The 16,040-nt window shown below is 38.9% G+C and overlaps 4 protein-coding genes across 4 annotated transcripts; 1 reads left to right on the plus strand and 3 right to left on the minus strand.

Moving 5' to 3' along the window:
• Window positions 1–1,233: 1,233 nt before the first annotated feature.
• Window positions 1,234–4,144, plus strand: LOC103843241 (uncharacterized aarF domain-containing protein kinase 2). Its single transcript, XM_009119940.2, has 4 exons — window positions 1,234–1,502; window positions 1,789–3,304; window positions 3,379–3,534; window positions 3,695–4,144. Exons 1-4 carry the CDS (start codon window positions 1,495–1,497, stop codon window positions 3,812–3,814), a joined length of 1,800 nt encoding a protein of 599 aa, XP_009118188.1. The 5' UTR covers window positions 1,234–1,494; the 3' UTR covers window positions 3,815–4,144.
• Window positions 4,145–4,654: 510 nt separating this feature from the next.
• LOC103843509 (G-type lectin S-receptor-like serine/threonine-protein kinase At1g11330) lies at window positions 4,655–7,863 on the minus strand. Its single transcript, XM_018654968.2, has 7 exons — window positions 6,327–7,863; window positions 6,127–6,240; window positions 5,864–6,057; window positions 5,565–5,775; window positions 5,250–5,487; window positions 5,033–5,177; window positions 4,655–4,963 (listed from the first exon to the last, which is right to left on the minus strand). The coding sequence occupies exons 1-7, from the start codon at window positions 7,615–7,617 to the stop codon at window positions 4,655–4,657; spliced, it is 2,502 nt and encodes an 833-aa protein (XP_018510484.1). The 5' UTR covers window positions 7,618–7,863.
• A 181-nt stretch (window positions 7,864–8,044) lies between these two features.
• LOC108869891 (G-type lectin S-receptor-like serine/threonine-protein kinase At1g11330) lies at window positions 8,045–11,982 on the minus strand. Its single transcript, XM_033280716.1, has 7 exons — window positions 10,253–11,982; window positions 10,058–10,165; window positions 9,465–9,658; window positions 9,182–9,392; window positions 8,868–9,105; window positions 8,645–8,789; window positions 8,045–8,569 (listed from the first exon to the last, which is right to left on the minus strand). The coding sequence occupies exons 1-7, from the start codon at window positions 11,538–11,540 to the stop codon at window positions 8,261–8,263; spliced, it is 2,493 nt and encodes an 830-aa protein (XP_033136607.1). The 5' UTR covers window positions 11,541–11,982; the 3' UTR covers window positions 8,045–8,260.
• Window positions 11,983–12,241: 259 nt separating this feature from the next.
• Window positions 12,242–15,994, minus strand: LOC103843243 (G-type lectin S-receptor-like serine/threonine-protein kinase At1g11330). The gene is made up of 7 exons (XM_009119941.2): window positions 14,068–15,994; window positions 13,885–13,995; window positions 13,615–13,808; window positions 13,329–13,539; window positions 13,014–13,251; window positions 12,779–12,923; window positions 12,242–12,703 (listed from the first exon to the last, which is right to left on the minus strand). Exons 1-7 carry the CDS (start codon window positions 15,368–15,370, stop codon window positions 12,395–12,397), a joined length of 2,511 nt encoding a protein of 836 aa, XP_009118189.2. The 5' UTR covers window positions 15,371–15,994; the 3' UTR covers window positions 12,242–12,394.
• Between the last annotated feature and the right edge of the window lie 46 nt (window positions 15,995–16,040).

Consider the following 16,040-nt stretch of genomic DNA (forward strand, 5'->3'; position numbering starts at 1 on the left):
TTTTAAATTTCTAGAACCAAGGAACCAAAATAAATTTTCTGAAACCGAACCGAAAACCGAATATCTAGAATTATTTGTAAACGGTAAAAATATATACCGCGCGGACTCGCGGATCCAACTCTAGTTCAAGATTCAAATTCATTATCTTCTGATCTGTTAGGTTCAGATTTTGGGTTTGCTTTTTTTGTCCACAGCTAACCCTTCCAGCTGATAACCATAGAAATAAAATGACCTAGCTAAAATAATGAACATGAGCAACATGAAAATCTAAAAACCAAACCGTACTAGATAAAATCAGAAGTAAAATTTTGATATTTATATTTTATATGTGTATCTTGATCGCTACTCTTTACGGGATTCATCAGATTTTGATGTTCAAATCATTTGACAGCACAAAATAATGTTTTTCATTTTTTTTTTGTAAATTTTTATATCAACTATAAATACAAATAATTATTTTGGAGTTAAAACCATTAACATTTATTAAAAATTCAAGAATTTATTTATGCAAAATTTACAAATTTGAGTATTTTAAAATAATAAATTATTAATTTTAAAATAAAACTAATTAAGTAAGAAATATTCTCACTACTACACGGTTTGTAAATATTCTCAAACCATGTGACGTTCACTACTACACACACGGTTTTGATTCATCGGGAGTGCAGGAATGGGGAAGTTGAAAATGCGGAAACTATCTTTCGTCACATGGTTGAAAGCGGGGTGGAGCCTGACGATGACGGGGCTCCACTATCCTCTCACCTTCTTTAAGGTTTTTGCTATTTGCTTCTTTTGTTCTCCGCTTCTGTTACTGATTCCCATCTGATTCCTTCAATAAGAAAACTTTTAATCACCATTTTGCTTAATTCGATTGGAAGAAGGAAAAAGTAAAAACAATTACCGTTTTTCTTTATGACTGTCTTTAGGACAAAATCAGAAAAGGAAAAAAAAAGTTAAAAGTAGCGAAGAGAAGAAGTTTCAAACTTTCAATACATAAAAATAAGATTTTGCCTACCGTCCGTACCTAACAAATACAGAGCTGTAACTAATATAGCTCTGCACCCTACCTTTACCTTTCAAATTTGACAATTTTATTACAAAACATAAACATAATCTGATTTGGTTATGAGAGAAATGTTTCGGACAGGCTGTGTTTGCTTCACGTCATTGCTTAGGTTGACAATGTCACACGTCGACCAAAAATCAAATTTAGCATTAATCCTAAGCCCAAAGATCTTACTTTTGTTGTGGGCCTCCCTTTCTCTCTCTCTTTCCTGACCTATTCTCTCTCTCTCTCTCTCTGTGTTCGCGTCGGCTTTAGGTCTTCTCCGGGAGGTACTTTCGAAACCCAATTAACGCCGGGAGACAACAACGGTGACCCTCTTATCCTTTGCCCTTTCACCCACCAAGTGGAAGCCAATGAGAAAATGCTCCTTAATCTTAACGTTCTAGAGATCCATCAAGCTACCTTTGTTTCTCACCATCGCCACCGCCATGTCAAGGTTTGTTTGGATTCTATTTTCGTACAACCAATCATGAATTTTGATCCCATTTCCTCGGAGATTCATTTATGATTCCAAATGTTGATTCTTTATGGGTAAAGGTTCCAACTTTTAGTGGTTTAATGTTAATCGGATCATTCTTTAGGCACCTCTGATGATTCCAAATCTAGATTTTTTTATTTAAAGTTTCCAACTTTTAGGTGTATATACTGTTTATACGTCTCAATGCTAATCAGATTCTTCTTTAGACTCTCTTAGCTGATGATCTCTCATTGCTTTACTGCAGATTTTTCATCTATAGACTCGTTGGCAAACACACTCAATCTCTTTTCTCTAACCACAAAGAGACAAGATCCCAATGGGGAAGCTTTAAAACTGCTCTGAGGTCTCCTCAGTTCAGAGTTCACTCTTCCTCCGCTGGTTATTGTACAACCGTCTCTGCGAGAAATGTAGTTACTCATACTCACCATGCTCAAGTTGCTTGGAACAGGCTCCTTCACCGACAATGGAACTTACCTCGTATCAACACCATTGCTCAAGCCTTCTGCTTGTCTCTCTCCCTTCGTTCACACCTCTTAATACCCGGCATCGCAGCCGTCACTTGTGGAAAGCTAGCGTGGGCGCAGAAGAAGAGAGCTCCCCCCTTAGATCCATACCCTTCTCATAAATCACTCTACACAAGAGCAAAGAACGGTCCCATCTTTATAACCTCGCTGATACTTTCCCTTATAGAGTTCTTCATTTTAATCGGGAGAGCTTTCTACATATCTTGTTTGTTTACTCCTAGTATCTTGATGGGCCTAGTCGTCGAGCTATGCGGGCCTCGGTTCAGGAAACTATGGCTAGAGACGGTCCACCGAACTCTCGAGAGAGCGGGTCCCGCTTTCATCAAATGGGGTCAATGGGCAGCTACTAGACCAGACCTCTTCCCCAAGGATCTCTGCACGCAGCTCTCTAAGCTTCACAGCGACGCTCCTCAGCATAGCTTCGCCTACACTAAGAAGACCATAGAGAAAGCCTTTGGCCGTAAGCTCTCGGAGATATTCGAGGAGTTTGAAGAGGCTCCATTGGCGTCAGGGAGCATTGCTCAAGTCCATAGAGCTTCTCTGAGGTTTCAGTATCCAGGACAGAAGTCAAAGTCTTCTCTGGTTGCTGTTAAAGTTAGGCATCCAGGCGTTGGTGAATCTATTAGAAGAGATTTTGTGATAATCAATTTCGTGGCGAGGGTGTCTACTTTGGTCCCGGCTTTGAAGTGGCTGAGGCTGGACGAGAGTGTGCAGCAGTTTGGTGTGTTTATGCTCTCTCAAGTCGATCTCGCAAGAGAAGCTTCTCATTTGAGTAGGTTTATATACAACTTCAGGAGATGGAAAGATGTTTCTTTCCCTAAACCTGTGTATCCTCTCGTTCACCCTGCGGTTTTGGTTGAGACGTATGAGCATGGAGAGAGCGTGGCGGGTTATGTTGACGGCATGGAGGGACATGAGTGGATCAAGACTAGGTTGGCTCATATTGGGACTCATGCTCTCTTGAAGATGCTCCTGGTTGATAACTTTATTCACGCTGACATGCATCCGGGGAATATTCTTGTTCGGAAGAAGGCTTCTCGTGGAGTGTTCAAGACGAAGAAGCCGCACATTGTTTTCCTTGATGTGGGAATGACTGCAGAGCTCTCTAAGAATGATAGAGAGAACTTACTTGATTTTTTCAAGGCGGTTGCGCTTAGAGATGGCAGGACTGCTGCTGAGAGGACGCTTAAGTTGTCAAGGAAGCAGAATTGTCCTAATCCAGAGGCTTTCATTGAGGTTAATAATACATTTGATCAAAGCTCCCTTATACACCTTAGGTAATAATGGATTATATGTTTATGTTGTGATAGGAAGTGGAAGAAGCGTTCAAATTCTGGGGAACTCCTGAGGGAGATTTAGTGCATCCAGCAGATTGCATGCATGAGTTACTTGAGAAAGTAAGACGTCATAGAGTTAATATTGACGGGAATGTGTGCACTGTGATGGTCACAACATTAGTTCTCGAGGTGAGCTAAAACCTTTGCTGTTTTCAAAATTTTAGTGTACTAAGCTTATTATAGAAACTGAGGTTGAAGATGTTGCCTTTGAAACTTGTCTGTAGCGTAATGGTAACTATAGCCTAGGTTTGCTTCAGTCTTATTGGTTGTTGATTTTGGTTTATTATAGGGTTGGCAAAGGAAACTTGATCCAGGATACGATGTGATGCACACGCTGCAAACAATGGTGTTGAAAACCGACTGGGCTAAGTCTCTTTCTTACACGGTGGATGGTCTGATGGCACCGTAGGAGAAGAAAGGTTTCCATCTTTTTTTAAAGTTTTGTTTGTCATCATAATAGGAGTCGACAAATTTTACAAATCTTAGATGAGGGAACATAGAAAGAAAGTATATGTTCTTGATGGTCTTGTTTATTTCTCTATTATTATTTTTTTCTTCTTCTTTTTGTTGTTAAGGATTTTGGTTCATTCTAACTACATAGATTGTATTTAAGCGGTCGGTTACCTGTATTAACCGCCCGTTTGTTCTCTGAACTGAAGAACAGTGAACATAAAACAATGAAAACTTCTGCCTGAGAATGATGGTGCAAAGAATTTGAATAAAGTGTTCTCTTTGTATATATCTCTGTGTATCAATCTGTCTTGTTCCCTTTTTGAGCAAGATGCCACACACATTGTTTCTGTTGTATCACTTTTCTTTTGCAGTTTATGGACTTAGTATCACGCATGATATCTGTTTTTCTTATCAACTCAGAATCTAAAAGGCTTAAAACACAACATAGATCGTGTTTGTCAGCGACCAGAGTTCATTGTTTCATTCAAGCATTTCTAAATAGTGTTGTGCATGGTGTTTCTGTTAGTTGTAAGGATTGATAGTTGGTTTCAACAGGTTATGAAAATGGTATGTCTTTATGTTTGTCAAAATAAAGAAGTGTAAATTCAATCCTTACCCCTACAGGTTGCATCTTGTGAAAATGGTATGTCTGTAGTAGTAATAACAACCTTTAATCAGTGAACCTAGACATAGTTTCTTTGAAATGCTTCTCTTATTCTTTTAATCCAACAGTTAAACATAATAGTTCTCAGAACATATATATATCATATAAACAGGCAGATTGGCTTTTGTGAGCTTAACGTCCTGTTACAGTTGTGAGGCTCACATCATTGATAGAGACCTTCTGACTACTCTGGTCAGAACATTCAGCCTCATAAACTCCTCCTCTTGCTATAAACGCAGGCTGCTTCGGCTCAGGGAGGTTCGTGATCTCAGTAGTTAGCATCCCAATCACAGTTGAAACACTTGGTCTATCGTTTGCAATTTCTTGCACACATAACAATCCAATGTGAACACATTTTGTTATCTCTTTCACAAAAGACTCATCCAAGACGATTGGATCTGCTAGAGAAGCAGCCTCACCTTCATTCCACAGCTTCCACGCCTGTAAAATTTACAGGTAAGTTTCAAAGCTAGCAAAGTTACTAAACACTAATATTAGTGACACACTTACATAAGCTAAAAGGTTGAGATTATTTTCTTCCTTGTGAGAGTTTTTTCTCCCACTAATGATCTCTAGAAATAACACCCCCAAGCTGAAAACGTCTGATTTTTCTGAAAATAAACCTTCCATGGCATATTCCGGTGACATATAGCCGCTGCAATAACAAAAAATTTCATTCAAGTTGTTATGATAAAACTGACAATGTCTGTTGGGAGTGGATACTTACTAAGTTCCAACAACCCTTATTGTGTTAGCTTCATCTTCATTCACTTGAAAAACTCTTGCAAGTCCGAAGTCAGATATCTTTGGATTCAGATTATTATCTAACAAAATGTTGCTGGCTTTTAGATCTCTGTGTATGATCTTTAGTCTTGAATCTCTGTGAAGGTACAAAAGACCTCTGCAAATCCCTTCCATTATGTTGAACCGAGTCCTCCAATCAAGAATCTTTTGCTTCAATGGGTCTGAGAGAAGCTAGCAAAAGCATTAACTTCTTCTTCAAGTAAAAAACAGAGTTAAGAAACAGAGGAGATAAGTTTACCAAATAGATAGGCATCCAAGCTTTTCTTTGGCATGTACTCATATACTAACAACCTTTCTTCACCTTCAATGCAACAACCAAGTAACTTCACTAGATTTCGATGCTGCAACTTCGAAATCACAACCACTTCGTTCATAAGTTCCTCTAGTCCTTGTCCTGACGCCCGTGAGAGCCTCTTGACAGCAATTTCTTTCCCTTCTGGTAACCTCCCCTAAACAAAAAGAAAATTGCCAGCCACCCAATTAGTCTGAGATTATTGATACCTCTTATCAGAAGGATTCTTGTTTAGTGCATTTTACCTTGTAAACAGGACCAAATCCGCCTTGCCCGAGCTTGTTTATGAGAGAGAAATTATCTGTTGATGCAGCCAACACTTTAAACTCAAAAAGAGGAAGATCTTTGAGGTTGCCTTGGTTAGGAGCAGACTCGTTTACAGTTGTAAGTGCTTCCATTCTTTTAAACATTATCTCTGCACTTGTATCTTTCTCTGGTGCTGCTAAGGCAAATGATCAATGAAGCAAACAGTCTGAAACTATGATCAATGAGTACACAAAACTATAACCTGAACGCTTTTTGAATTTACGGCATGCCAAAAGAATGCAGACCGCAGCAACAAACGCAACGCCTACTGATGCTGTGATCATAATTGCTCGCTTACTATGTGTTTTTTCAGGGTCTGTTGAAAAATAATACGTCAATGAAGTCAAACTAGTTAGAGAAGAAGAAAACAATAGAGACTATCAGAGTAAACAAAACTCTAACCTGAATGTGGATTCGCAACCCGAATATAAAGATCAACAATACCACTCCTCAAAGATGATTGCATATCAACCAAGTTACCGCTCCAAAGCATGCATCCTATTCCTTGATCATATGCATAAGCTGTACAAGAACAGTTATATAAACAAACCTTAGGACAATCTTCTTCATTAGCTAGAGACTGTTCCGCATTGGCTGGTACTTTCATCTTCTGCATTTGAGAAAATCCATCTCCGTTTCCTCCACCACCACCAGTACTTACATTGCACTTCAATGGAACTACTCTCACACATCCATTAGTGAAGATCCCTCGATTCCACTCTGTGCTATTCCTCGGCACAAACCCATTCACGCATTTACATACCGGAACTTCCTTTACACTGCAGCTCGCGAATGGACCACATCTACCGTACACATCACAAGTTGTCGTTGGAATAGTGTTACCGATCTCCCAAGCTCTCGTAGAAGTACTCCAGCTTCTTATATATAGAACTCCATCAGGATCCAAGTTCATGTGATACATGGGAGAATCAGTAGCATATGACACTGTAAATGTTCCTTCATTATTATCACTGATGATATTATACCCATCAAGAAACAGAAGAGCTACCTCATCCTCTAAGCCGACGAATATCTGACCGTTCCACGGTCCGCTACGCCAGATTGTGACATTGCTCTTCCAGATCATGAGCTCACGAAACGGGAAAAGGGAAATGCCAGCTGTATAGTTCCCCGTGGAAGGATCTGTATAGCTTCTCCATGAAGTAAGCTTTAGATTCTCCCCCGTCCTGTTGCTGGTCCCAATAATCATTGTCGCCAAGAAAGAGTTATAAGGATGCTTGAAACTCTCCCACAGAATCTCACCCTTGTTTCTGTTTTCTTGCAGCCTAAGGTTCCCATTGTCCGTTAGCTGAACCCATGTAGCGTTTGGAATTGGAGCCACTGGTAGCGTGACGTTCGTCGACCATATAAGACGGTTTAGACCATCTTTAACCACGAGGTTTCCATCGTCAGAGATTGAAACAACACCGGAAGTGTGGTTGATGGGTGTGTCTTTGTTAGCAACCCAAACAACAGTTTGAACTGGAACCTTAGCGTACCAGATCCCAACGTAACGTAAATGACCAGTGGAGTTTACAGGAGTGAAGAAACCGAACCTGAAAATACCATTGTTGCTGAGAAGTGTCTCTGAGTCTTTGACCGGAGTCGAGAAGGTGATACTGTCCTGGCCGAAACAGAATGTTGCAAGTAGAAGTAGAACAAGAAAACAACGTCTGCTGAGTAGAGTCACCATAACTATTTGACAAGGAATGGTGTTAAATTTGCTTTGTTGTTTCTCTTTTGGAAGAGTTTCATCTTAAAGAGAGGCCAATTAATAAAGTAGTCATCTTTGTCTCTATTAGAAGACTTTGAAGAAGTTTTTGGTGCAGACAAAATTTGAAATGTGACAAAGAAAGCGACAGGAGTCACAGGACTACTCACGTTAGCCGACTTGTATTTTTCATCTCTTGAGTAAAAATTGTTTACTTGCAGAAGTAACCTAATCAATATAGCAAACCAACCCAAAACAAAAAAAAAACGATAATAATGTCTCAAGACAGAACCTACTCTGGCTTCTCAAGAACATGTGTCGGTTTTGTTTTTCTGCTTTTATTCAGATTCAGTTTCTTCATCGAGGTTCGTTAATGCATCTCAGAGTAGGTCCAGTACTAGAATCTATTGAAATAATCGACACAGCTCCCTTTCACATAAAGTGTTTTTAACTGAGGTAAATAAAAAACCAAATCTGTAGTTAGTGAATCTGAACATAACTTCTCTGAAATACATCTCTTATTCTTTAATCTAACAATTAAACATGCGCAAGATAACAAAAATTTGGGAACATAGGAGTTTCATATAAATATATTAAATAAACATACAGAATGGCTTATGTGAGCTTAACGTCCGGTAACAGCTGTGAGGCTAACATCGTTGATAGAGACCTTTTGGCTGCTCTGGCCAGAAGATTCAGCCTCAAAAACTCTTCTTGTTGCTATAAATGCAGGCTGCTTCGGCTCAGGGAGGTTAGTGTTCTCGGTAGTTAGCATCCAAATCATGGTTGACACATTTGGTCTATCGCTTGCAACTTCTTGCACACACAACAAACCAATCTGAATACACTTTGTAAACTCTTTCTCAAAACATTCATCAAAGACGGTTGGATCTGCTAGAGAAGCAGCCTCACCATCATTCCATAGCTTCCACGCCTTTAAAAAGAGACCAAACTTAAATAAGTTTCAAAACATAAGCATAAGTTACTAAACATTGATTCGTACACTTACATAAGCTAAAAGGTTTAGATTGTTGTCTTCCTTGTGGGAGTTTTTTTTCCCACTTATGATCTCTAGAAATATAACTCCCAAGCTGAAAACATCTGATTTTTCTGAAAAGAAACCTTCCATTGCATATTCCGGTGACATATACCCGCTGCAAAAAACAAAAACAAAATTTTCATTCAAGTTGTTAAGGTAAAAGTAACAATTCTTGTTGGAAATGGATACTTACTATGTCCCAACAACCCTTGTTGTGTTAGCTTCATCTTCATTTGCTCGGAAAACTCTTGCAAGTCCAAAATCAGATATCTTCGGATTCAGATCGTCATCTAACAAAATGTTGCTGGCTTTTAGATCTCTGTGTATGATCTTTAGTCTTGAATCTCTGTGAAGGTACAAAAGACCTCTGCAAATCCCTTCCATTATGTTGAACCGAGTCTTCCAATCAAGAATATTTTGCTTCATTGGGTCTGAGAGAAGCTAGCAAAAGCATTAGAATTCTCTTCAAGTAAACACAGAGTTAAGAAACAGAGGAGATAAGTTTACCAAATAGATAGGCATCCAAGCTTTTCTTTGACATGTATTCATATACTAATAACCTTTCTTCACCTTCAATGCAACATCCAAGTAACTTCACTAGATTCCTATGTTGCAACTTTGAAATCACAACCACTTCATTCAATAGTTCCTCAAGTCCTTGTCCTGATGCCCTTGAGAGCCTCTTCACTGCAACTTCTTGCCCATTTGGCAATATTCCCTGAAGAAAAATATTACCAGTCACTTAACCTTGTATGAGATTATCATAAGTATTCTTGTTTAGTTCATTTACCTTGTAAACAGGACCAAACCCGCCTTGCCCGAGCTTGTTTATGAGCGAGAAGTTATCGGTTGATGTAGCCAACACTTCAAACTCAAAAAGAGGAAGATCTTTGAGCTTGACTTGGTTAGAAGCAGACTCGTTACCACTTGTAAGATCTTCCATTCTTTGAAACAATAGCTCTGCACTTCTATTTTCCTCTGGTGCTGGTGCTGCAATGCAAAGGCAATGATTATTAGAGACAAAGTCTCCCACATCAGTAGTTGGAAGGGATCCTTAGTACTCCTTCTGTTTCATATTACTTGTGGTTGTAGGGTAAAATTTTTGTTTCAAAATAAATATCCTTTTATAATTTCAATGCAAAATTTATTGATTTTATATTTTTATTTATTTTTTAATTGGTTGAAATGTGGTTAGGTGTATTGGTAATGATGTCTTTATCTAGTTAATATACAAAATTAAATGTTTTCTTAATGTGTGTGCCGAAGTTTAAAACGACAAGTAATCTGAAACGAAGGGGTCAATCCAGTTATCACCAAAACTTAACAATGATCAATGAAACAAACAATCTGAAGCTATCTTTATGGAGTAAACAAAACTTTAACCTGGACGCCTTTTAAATTTCCTGCATGCCAAAAGAACACAGACGGCTGCAACAAAAACAATGCCTAGCACGGATGCTGTGACCATAACCGTTCGCTTACTATGTGTTTCTACAATGAGAAATCATAACTTTAATGAAGTCAAAATGAATGGAGAAGAAGAAAACAAATGAGAATATTAGAGTTTATTTTACTTACTGAATTCGGAATGCGAAACCCGAATATAGAGATCAATACCACTCCCCAAAAGTGATTGCATATCAACTAAGCTACCACTCCAAAGCATGCAGCCAATTCCTCGGTCATAAGCATAAGCAGTGCAAGAACAGTTATCTAAACAAACTTTAGGACAATCCTTCTCATTAGCTACAGACTTCTCCACATTTGCTGGTAATTTCATCTTCTGCATTTTAAAAAACCTATCTCCTTTTCCTCCACCACCAGTACTTACATTGCACTTCAATGGAACTCTTCTCACACATTCATTAGTAAAGATCCCTCGGTTCCACTCTGTGCTATTCCTAGGCACATACCCTTTCACGCATTTACAAGGCGGAACTTCCTGTAAACCGCAGCTCGCGAACGGACCACATCTATTGTACGCATCACAAGTTGTTGATGGAATAATGGCGTCGACCGTCCAAGCTCTCGTGGAAGTGTTCCAGCTTCTCATGTAGAGAGCTCCGTCAGGATCCAAGTTAAAGTGATGCATGAAAGAGTCAGTAGCATAAGAGATTAAAAACGTTCCTTGGTTAGCATTGGAAACGTTGAACCCATCAAGAAACAGGAGAGATATCGAATCCGGTAAACCGATGAAAATCTGACCGTTCCACGGTCCGCTACGCCAGACTGGGACATTGCTCTTCCAGATAAGAAGCTGAGGAAACGTGGAAAGGGAAATGCCAGCTGTATAGTTCCCTGTGGAAGGATCTGTATAGCTTCTCCATGAAGTAAGCTTTAGATTCTCGCCGGTTTTGTTGTTGGTCCCAATAGTCATTACTGGCAAGAAAGAGTTATAAGGATGCTTGAAACTCTCCCACAGGATCTCACCGTTGTCTTGTAACCTAAGATTCCCATTATCCATTAGCTGAACCGAAGTATCATTTGTAGCCACTGGTACTGTGATGTTTGTCGACCATATAAGGCGGCTTCGACCATCGGTAACCACGAGGTTTCCGTCTTCAGAGATTGAAACAAGACCAGAAGTGTCGTTGATGGGTGTGTCCTTGTTAGCAACCCAAACCACAGTTTGAACTTGAACCTTATCGTACCAGATCCCAACGTAACGCAACCGTGTAGTGGAGTTTAAAGGAGTGAAGAAACCGAACCTGAACATACCGTTGCTGCAGAGAAGTGTCTCTGAGTCTTTGACTGGAGTTGAGAGCGTGATCCTGTCCTGGCCGAAACAGAACCTTACAGAGAAGGAAGAGAATGATGTAAGAAGTATAAGAACAAGAAAACAACGTCTGTTGAGTAGAATCACCATAATGGTTCCAAATTTTCTTTGTTGTTTCTCTTTGGAATATTTTCATCTTAAGAGAGGTCAATTAAATAAAGTAGTCTCTACAAGAAGACTTTGAAGAAGTCAGTAGTGGAGTTGGTGGAGATAAGATTTGAAGTGTAACGAAGAAAGTAAGAAGACTAACTGCGTTAGAAGACTTTCATCTCTTGAGTAACTTTAATGACTTATGAAGTGTATATTTCTGTTAAAACGTATGTATTACACTCACTACAGTATACCGTAAGTGAGCCCAAGTATTTATAGTAGAGTAACAATCACAACGGTCTAACAACCTCATTGTAACGACCCAACGGCTTAACTAACTTGTAACTAACTGATCCACGTCAGCTTCTCTTTCTTCCCTTTCTCTGTCCCACCAGTTCCTCTATTCCTCACCATTGTTTTCCTTCAGAGCTTATCAACTTGTTTACTTGCAGAAGTGACGTAATAAATATAGCAAAGCAACCCAAAACAGAAAACGATAATAATTTTCTCTGTCAAGACAGAACCTACTGTGGCTTTTCAAGAGCATGTATCAGGTTTTGGTTTATATGATTTTCTTCAGAATCAGATTAGTTAATGCATCACAGAGTAGGTCAAGTTAGGTACTAGAATCTATTGAAATTATCAACCCAGCTCACTTTCACATAAAGGAGTTTTTAACGTGAGGTAAATAATACCAAATCTGTAGCTTGTGAATCTGAACATAACTTCTCTGAAATACATCTCTTAATTCTTTAATCCAACAATTAACATGTGCAAGATAACAAAATTTGCAAACATAGGAGTTTCTCAAAACATATAATACTAAATAAACATACAGATTGGCTTTTGTGAGCTTAACGTCCTGTTATAGCTGTGAGGCTCACATCATTGATAGAGACATTCTGACGACTCTGGCCAGAAGATTCAGCCTCAGAAACTCCACTTGTTGCGATAAACGCAGGCTGCTTCGGCTTAGGGAGCTTCATGTTCTCAGTAGTTAGCATCCAAATCACGGTTGAAACATTTGGTCTATCGTTTGCAACTTCTTGCACACACAACAAACCAATCTGAACACATTTTGTAATCTCTTTCTCAAAACACTCATCAAAGACAATTGGATCCGCTAGAGATGCAGCCTCACCTTCATTCCATAGCTTCCACGCCTTTGAAAAGAGACCAAACTTACATAAGTTTCAAAGCCTAATCATAAGTTATTGAACACTGATTAGTGTACTTACATAAGCTAAAAGGTTTAGATCATTGTCTTCCTTGTGAGAATTTCTTCTCCCACTTATAATCTGTAGAAATATAACCCCCAAGCTGAAAACGTCTGACTTCTCTGAATATAAACCTTCCATTGCATATTCCGGTGACATATAACCGCTGCAATATAAACAATCTCATTCACACTGGCTATGATACAACCGAATTTCACAATGTTTGTAGTACATTTTCTTGTGAATGGATACGTACTATGTTCCAACAACCCTTATTGTGTTAGCTTCATCTTCATTCACTTGAAAAACTCTTGCAAGTCCGAAGTCAGATATCTTCGGATTCAGGTTCTCATCTAACAAAATGTTGCTGGCTTTTAGATCTCTGTGTATAATCTTTAGTCTTGAATCTCTGTGAAGGTACAAAAGACCTCTGCAAATCCCTTCCATTATGTTGAACCGAGTCCTCCAATCAAGAATCTTTTGCTTCAATGGGTCTGAGAGAAGCTAACAAAAGCATTAACTTCTTCTTCAAGTAAAAAACAGAGTTAAGAAACAGAGGAGATAAGTATACCAAATAGATAGGCATCCAAACTTTTCTTTGGCATGTATTCATATACTAACAACCTCTCTTCACCTTCTATGCAACATCCAAGTAACTTCACCAGATTCCTATGTTGCAACTTTGAAATCACAACAACTTCGTTCAAAAGTTCATCAAGTCCTTGTCCTGATGCCCTTGATAGCCTCTTCACTGCAATTTCTTGCCCTTCTGATAATACTCCCTGAAGAAAAAGATTACCAGTCGCTTATTCCGTGATAGTCTCTTTTGAAAATGGATTCTTCATTAATGCATTTACCTTGTAAACAGGACCAAAGCCGCCTTGCCCGAGCTTGTTTCCCAGAGAGAAGTTATCTGTTGCTGTAGCCAACACTTGAAACTCAAAGAGAGGAAGCTCCTTGAGATTTGCTTGGTTAGAAGTAGGCTCATTACCACTTGTAAGTGCTTCCATTCTCTGTAACAATATCTCCGCACTTCTATTTTCTTGTGGTTCTGCTAAGACAATGATGGACTAAGCAAACAAGCTTTTGGTAAAAGAAACAATCTAACGAGTAAACAAAACTCTAACCTGGACGCTTTTTGAATTTCCAGCATGCTATAAGAATGCAAACCGTAGCAGCAAACGCAACACCTAGAACAGGTGCTGTGATCATAATAAGTACTCGCTCGCTATGTGTTTCTACAAAAAGTTAGGTGAAAGATATAAGTTAATGAAGAGTAAAACAAGTGAGACTTAGAGATTTTTACTCACTGAGTTCAGAATGTGCAAGTCGAATGTAAAGATCAATGCCACTTCCCAAGAATGATTGCATATCTACCAATTCACCACTCCAAAGCATGCATCCTATTCCTTGATCATATGCATAAGCTGTGCAAGAACAGTTATCTAAACAAACCTTAGGACAAGCTTCCTTATTGGCTTGAGACGGTTCCACATTAACTGGTACTTTCATCTTCTCCAGTTTCAAAAACCCATCTCTTTTTCCTCCACCATTACCACTTCTATTCCCAAGTCTTTGGCACCGTAATGGAGCTCTTCTCACACATCCATTCATCCAATTCCCTGCAGTCCACTCTGTGTTATTCCTTGGCACAAACCCTTTTACACATTTACATTGTGGATCTTCCCCGGGATTGCAGCTCCCATATGGACCACATCTACTGTATGAATCACAATCTGTGGATGGAAACCTAACACCGACTCTCCAATCATTCATAGAAGGTCTCCAATCTCTCTGATATATAGCTCCGTTAGGATCCAAGGTAATGTGATACATGAAAGAATCATTTGCATAGGTCAATGAAACCATTCCTTGGTTATCATTGTTAAGGTTAAGCCCATCAATGTTCAGAAGGGTATCCATATCCGGTAAACCGATGAATACCTGACCGTTCCAAGGACCGCTACGCCACTTTGTAACATTGTTGTACTTGGTTAGAAGCTCAGGAAACGGGAAAGGAACAAGACTAACTGTGTAGTTCCCTGTTGAAGGATCTACATAGCTTTTCCAAGAAGTAAGTCCTAGATTCTCTCCGGTTTTGAGGTTGGTCATAAGATTCATTCTTGGCAACAAAGTATTGTAGTTATGCTTGAAACTCTCCCACAGAATATCTCTGTTGTCTTGTAATACAAGATTCCCATTATCCATTAGCTGAACCCATGTAGCATTTGGAGACACTGATGCTGTAACGTTGGTCGACCATACATGGCGGTTTTGACCATCCTTAACCACGAGATTTCCTTTGCCAGAGATCGAGATAACACCATAAGTGTTGTTGATGGGGGTGTCTTTGTTAGCAACCCAAACAACAGTTTGAACTGGAACCTTATCGTACCAGATCCCAACATAACGTAAATGACCAGTGGAGGTTACAGGAGTGAAGAAACCGAACCTGAAAATACCATTGTTGCTGAGAAGTGTCTCTGAGCCTTTGACCGGAGTCGAGAAGGTGATTCTGTCTTCACCAAAAGAGAGCCTTACAGAGAAGCAAGAGAATGCTGCAAGTAGCAGAAGAAGAATGTGACGACGTGCGTTTAGTAGAACCACCACCATAACTATTTGCTCCGTTGTTTGTTCTCTTTGGAAGGTCTTCCTCAAAAGAGAGGTATATTAATAATTTAATATAGTGGTCTTTGTCTGTATAAATATTTTAGAATATGATGTGAAACATGAGTCCTAATAAAAATAATAATGTAGTGAAACATGCGATCCAAGAAAAGGGGCATTTACTTCAACAAAAGTCTTCAGAGAAGGTCATCAATTAACATCCATCTCTCTGAACATGATAATAATGTGCTGTGAATGTCCTTGTTCTACTTGATTTTCTTTGTCTTTTTGTGAAGTCACATCCTAATTATTCTTTGGAAGAATATGTTTAAGAATTTGTGTTTAATTATTTCAAGTAAAGTTAAAATGCCAGAACTCTGTCAGGTTGCAATGCCGACATACTAACTATAGATTTTAGTCCTGAAATATTTTAGTATTCACACCAGCTTTACCATGTCAAAAAAGAAGTTTCAAAAAAGTAAAGATGCATGTCCTTCTCTTTGTGGTCTTGCTTGGGTGTAATTACTAAACCACGGCACCAATATAAATGTCAAGGTTGTTGTGTAGTTAATGTATCCATGAAAGTCAAAAACTCATCTTCTCCGTATCCAAGTTTGTCTCAATACATATAGTAAAGTTACCCAAAAAGACAAAACCATAATAACGTTTGCATTCT

This window comes from Brassica rapa, chromosome A09 (genome assembly GCF_000309985.2).
Source record: "Brassica rapa cultivar Chiifu-401-42 chromosome A09, CAAS_Brap_v3.01, whole genome shotgun sequence".
NCBI lineage: Eukaryota > Viridiplantae > Streptophyta > Magnoliopsida > Brassicales > Brassicaceae > Brassica > Brassica rapa.

Coding starts and splice junctions, on each gene's coding strand:
- LOC103843241 (XM_009119940.2), top strand. Junction 3,305..3,378: donor ATCCAGAGGCTTTCATTGAG/GTTAATAATACA, acceptor ATGTTGTGATAG/GAAGTGGAAGAAGCGTTCAA. Junction 3,535..3,694: donor TCACAACATTAGTTCTCGAG/GTGAGCTAAAAC, acceptor GGTTTATTATAG/GGTTGGCAAAGGAAACTTGA.
- LOC103843509 (XM_018654968.2), bottom strand. CDS start 7,617: ATGGTGACTCTACTCAGCAGACGTTGTTTTCTTGTTCTACTTCTACTT. Junction 6,241..6,326: donor GGTTGCGAATCCACATTCAG/GTTAGAGTTTTG, acceptor ATTTTTCAACAG/ACCCTGAAAAAACACATAGT. Junction 4,964..5,032: donor ATCTCAACCTTTTAGCTTAT/GTAAGTGTGTCA, acceptor TAAATTTTACAG/GCGTGGAAGCTGTGGAATGA.
- LOC108869891 (XM_033280716.1), bottom strand. CDS start 11,540: ATGGTGATTCTACTCAACAGACGTTGTTTTCTTGTTCTTATACTTCTT. Junction 10,166..10,252: donor GGTTTCGCATTCCGAATTCA/GTAAGTAAAATA, acceptor TTCTCATTGTAG/AAACACATAGTAAGCGAACG. Junction 9,393..9,464: donor GGTTTGGTCCTGTTTACAAG/GTAAATGAACTA, acceptor ATTTTTCTTCAG/GGAATATTGCCAAATGGGCA.
- LOC103843243 (XM_009119941.2), bottom strand. CDS start 15,370: ATGGTGGTGGTTCTACTAAACGCACGTCGTCACATTCTTCTTCTGCTA. Junction 13,809..13,884: donor GAAATTCAAAAAGCGTCCAG/GTTAGAGTTTTG, acceptor TTGTCTTAGCAG/AACCACAAGAAAATAGAAGT. Junction 13,540..13,614: donor GCTTTGGTCCTGTTTACAAG/GTAAATGCATTA, acceptor CTTTTTCTTCAG/GGAGTATTATCAGAAGGGCA.